Source organism: Merops nubicus, unplaced genomic scaffold, assembly GCF_000691845.1.
Source record: "Merops nubicus isolate BGI_N331 unplaced genomic scaffold, ASM69184v1 scaffold27674, whole genome shotgun sequence".
Classification (NCBI taxonomy): domain Eukaryota; kingdom Metazoa; phylum Chordata; class Aves; order Coraciiformes; family Meropidae; genus Merops; species Merops nubicus.
The window spans coordinates 11,912-15,598 of record NW_008606795.1 but is presented as its reverse complement, the minus strand read 5'-3'; the positions used below and the strand labels follow the sequence as shown (position 1 = coordinate 15,598).

Here is a 3,687-nt window from a genome sequence, read left to right as displayed (position 1 = left end):
CGGGGGAGAGCCCGGCCCCGGGGGCTGCACCACACCCTCTTACCGGTGAATCTCGGGGGGGTCCCTCTTGATCTTGGCGCTGGACTCCATCACCTCCTTTGCCACGCGGCCGCTGCGGTGGTTCAAGAAGAGCAGCCGTGAGGAGGTGAGCCTGGCACAGGGGAGCCCCGCGGCACACCGTGCCCTGCGGCCTGGCCCCTCCCCACGCACAGGGGGCTGTGCCAGGGGCTCTCCCCATGGCAACAGTGCAAAACAGGAATATTTGCTGCCAATAGGGGTGATGGGAAGAGCAGGCAAGGCTGGGCTGACACCTCTGCCACCTGCTTCTCCTGGCCTGAGATGCTGGACGCCATGGGGTCACCTCCCCTTGGGGTGGGACATGCCATGGGCACCCAGGGTCCCCCATGCCAGCCAGGAGGGTGCTGGCATTGTGCACCTTGCAGCTGGGGATGTGCTGGGGTCTCATGTCCTGCAGAGATCAGGGAACCACAGAACCATTTAGGTTGGGAAAGACCTTTAAGATCATCGAGTCCAACCATAAGAAGTCAGGAGGTGTCAGGTCCAGGCTCTTGCTCCAGGGCCAGGGAGTAGCAACATTCCCCAGGAATTTAGGAATTGTGGTGATTCCTTTCACTTCTTGTTGGAGTGAAAAAACCGACCCCAAAGCCCTGTCCTGTCCCTTCCCCTCCACTCCAAAAATCTGCAGTTTTGGGGCTGGGGAGAGGGAGGTCAGCTGGGACACAGAAGTGGCGATGGCCTCGCTGAGGAAGCAGCAGCTCTGGCACCAGGGGGACCCTTAGGGAGTCCTCGGGCCACCGCAGCCCTGAGGACTGAGGACAGCCCCGAGGACACCCAAAGGAGCACCCGAAAACATCTCCAGTAGCTGCTACTCACTGTCCTGATTTACCTGTATCGGAACCGGCTGCCCTTGAAGAACAAGTTGCTGCTGGACACCGTCCGGACCTGGCTCGACTTCTCCAGCCTGCAATGGCACCAAGAGCTGTGTGAGCACCCCCTGCCACCAGCTGGGCACCCGGGCAGGGTGGGGCCTGGCACAGCTCTGCAGCAAAGCCCCCGCCCGGCCCCAGGGAGCCCTGGGGGTGTGAAACACCACCCGGAACAAAGGCAGCCTCTGGCAGCAGGGGGGCTGGCACTGCCTGCTGGGACACGAGCATCACCCACCAGCACAGCACGTCCCTGCCCAGCCCATGCCCAGGCTCCAGGGTGGACCCATTGCCAAGGGCTTCACCAGTAGCTGGAGGGGATTCTGGGGTTCACACCAGGGTCCTTGGGCCACCAGTGAGCAACCACACTGCATGGGGCTGTCCTCCTCCCCCTCTACTCTGCCCTAGTGAGGCCACCTCTGGAGTATTTGGTCCAGTTCTGGGCTCCTCAGTTCAAGAGAGACAAGGAGCTACTGGAGAGAGTCCTGAGGAGGCTCCAAAGCTGCTGAGGGGCTGCAGCATCTATTTGCCAGGCCACGGTGCAGCTGCAGAAGAGAAGCCTCAGAAGGGATCTGATCAGTGCTGAGCAAGAGCTAAAGGGCCCCGGGGGGCAAGAGGCTGGGGCCAGACTCTGGTCAGTGGTGCCAGTGACAGGACAAGGGGCAACGGGCACCAACTGGAACCCAGGAGGTGCCACCTGAGCAGGAGGAGAAACTTCTTTGGTGTGAGGGTGGCCGAGCCTGGAGCAGCTGCCCAGAGAGGCTGTGGAGTCTCCTGCTCTGGAGAGATCCCAAACCCACCTGGCTGTGACCCTGGGCACCCTGCTGTGGGTGACCTGCTGGAGCAGGGGGTTGGATGAGATGATCTCCAGAGGTCCTTCCAGCCCCACCATGCTGGGATTCTGGGATTCTGTGCTCACCAGGGGGCTAAAGCCCCTCACTGCCACCACCTCTGCATTGCAGGGGTGCAGGAATTGGCTCGTCCCAGGCAGTGGAAAACCACCAAGAGGGACTGTCCCTGTGTCCTTCTCATCCCATGGGCCCTGGTCGTTCTCCCTCCCAGCAGCACCTCAGCCCAGCCCATGGTCCACTCCACCGGTCGCATCATCCAGCAGTAATTTACTGACATGATTAATCATGAAAAGATTTGTAAAGCAATATTGCAATTTCATTTCATGTTAATATAATGAGAAATGAAACCTGCTGATTGCAGCTGCTGATTGCAGTATTCCCACAGAGAATACATCACACGCTGGATCTCGCATCTTGCTGATTAAAATAAAACTCATTACAGAGCATAAAAAAGGCTATTTTTAAGTACAACATGAGCAGGATGGTGACACCAAACTGTTCCACCAGCACCTCCCTGGTGTTTTGGCAGATGGTCCAGCCCGTGACCTCTCCCTTTCTGTTTGACAGCCCAATTAACCAAAGCAGGGGCAGAAAAGCTGCCTTGGCAGCCAGGATTCAGGGAGCCCAGAGCTCCTGGGGAAGGGAGACCTGCCCCTGAGACCTTCAGCCCAGAGGTCCCCAGCACAGGGCAGCAGGTGGGGACAGTCCCCTGAGCCACTGTCCCAGCTGCCCCAGCTCATGGCTGCAGCCCAGGCTGCACATCCCCTTGGATGCCTCCCATGAATAATTAACTCCTTCCCAAAGAGCCCAGAAGCAGATTATTTCTGAGAGTTTTTGAGCCTTCCCCATTAAAAAGCAGGATTTCCAAGGCACCCCGGGGCACTGGCTCCACTTCAGTGGGGATTTTCATGCAGGATTCAGCACAAACAGACCCTGTGAAGCCATTCTGAAAATCCACCCTCGAATATTAGGTCAGAAGATGTTCCCTGGGTTTTGCTGGTGTCCATCCCTGCTGCACCCCACACCGACCACACTGCCAGAGCATCCCCAGGCACAGAAGGAGCTGCCATCCACCAGAGCACTGAGGCACATCTGCTCTTGCCAGCCTGTGCTGGCTGCCCAGCATTCAAGGCTTAATCTCCAGAAATTCAGTTTAATGCCCCAGTTCAAGGTTTGCTGCAGAAGGATGAGTGCAGAGGGGTGGGACAGGGCAGATCTCATGGGGCAGAGCCCCCAGCCCGGGAGCACCAGCTGTTTTTGGGGGCCACCAGGACAGGGGTGCCACATGGCCAGTGCCAGCCAGTGCCCAAGCCTGCATGGAGCCCTCGGGCGGGTGCTGTGCGAGGTGGCACCGGCCCCCGGGGAGATGCCAGGCACAGCACCACGCTCACCTGGGCACCCAGCACTTACTTGTAGAAGGCCTGGTTCTCAATCCCACACTTCCAGAGGTGTTTGCAGGCTTCTGGCGTCGGGGCAAAGTACGTGAGAACAATTTTCTTTTCCTAAAGGAGAAGGACAAGGAGTTGGTGGGGGAGGAGTGAGAGGTGCCAGGAGTGAGTGGTGAGGGGCGGCCAGAGCAGCTGGAGCTGGAAAGCAGCCTGACTTGGGGCAGATCCTGCTCCAGTGCTGTGCAGGACATGGGGCAGATCCTGCTCCAGAGCCATGCAGGACACGGGGCAGATCCTGCTCTAGATCTGTGCAGGACACGGGGCAGATCCTGCTCGAGAGCCATGCAGGACATGGGGCAGATCCTGCTCTAGAGCTGTGCAGGACATGGGGCAGATCCTGCTCCAGAGCCATGCAGGACATGGGGCAGATCCTGCTCCAGAGCTGTGCACGACATGGGGCAGATCCTGCTCCAGAGCCATGCAGGACATGGGGCAGATCCTGCG

The 3,687-nt window shown here is 59.1% G+C and overlaps 1 protein-coding gene across 1 annotated transcript in view; it reads right to left on the bottom strand.

Moving 5' to 3' along the window:
* Window positions 1-30: 30 nt before the first annotated feature.
* FRMD5 (FERM domain containing 5) overlaps window positions 31-3,687 on the bottom strand; it is a gene marked incomplete at its 3' end in the record, with an annotated part of 12,771 nt that continues 9,114 nt past the window's right edge. Inside the window, 3 exon segments of the mRNA XM_008939767.1 lie at window positions 31-112; window positions 908-982; window positions 3,206-3,297. Coding sequence (XP_008938015.1) covers window positions 31-112; window positions 908-982; window positions 3,206-3,297 — 249 coding nt within the window.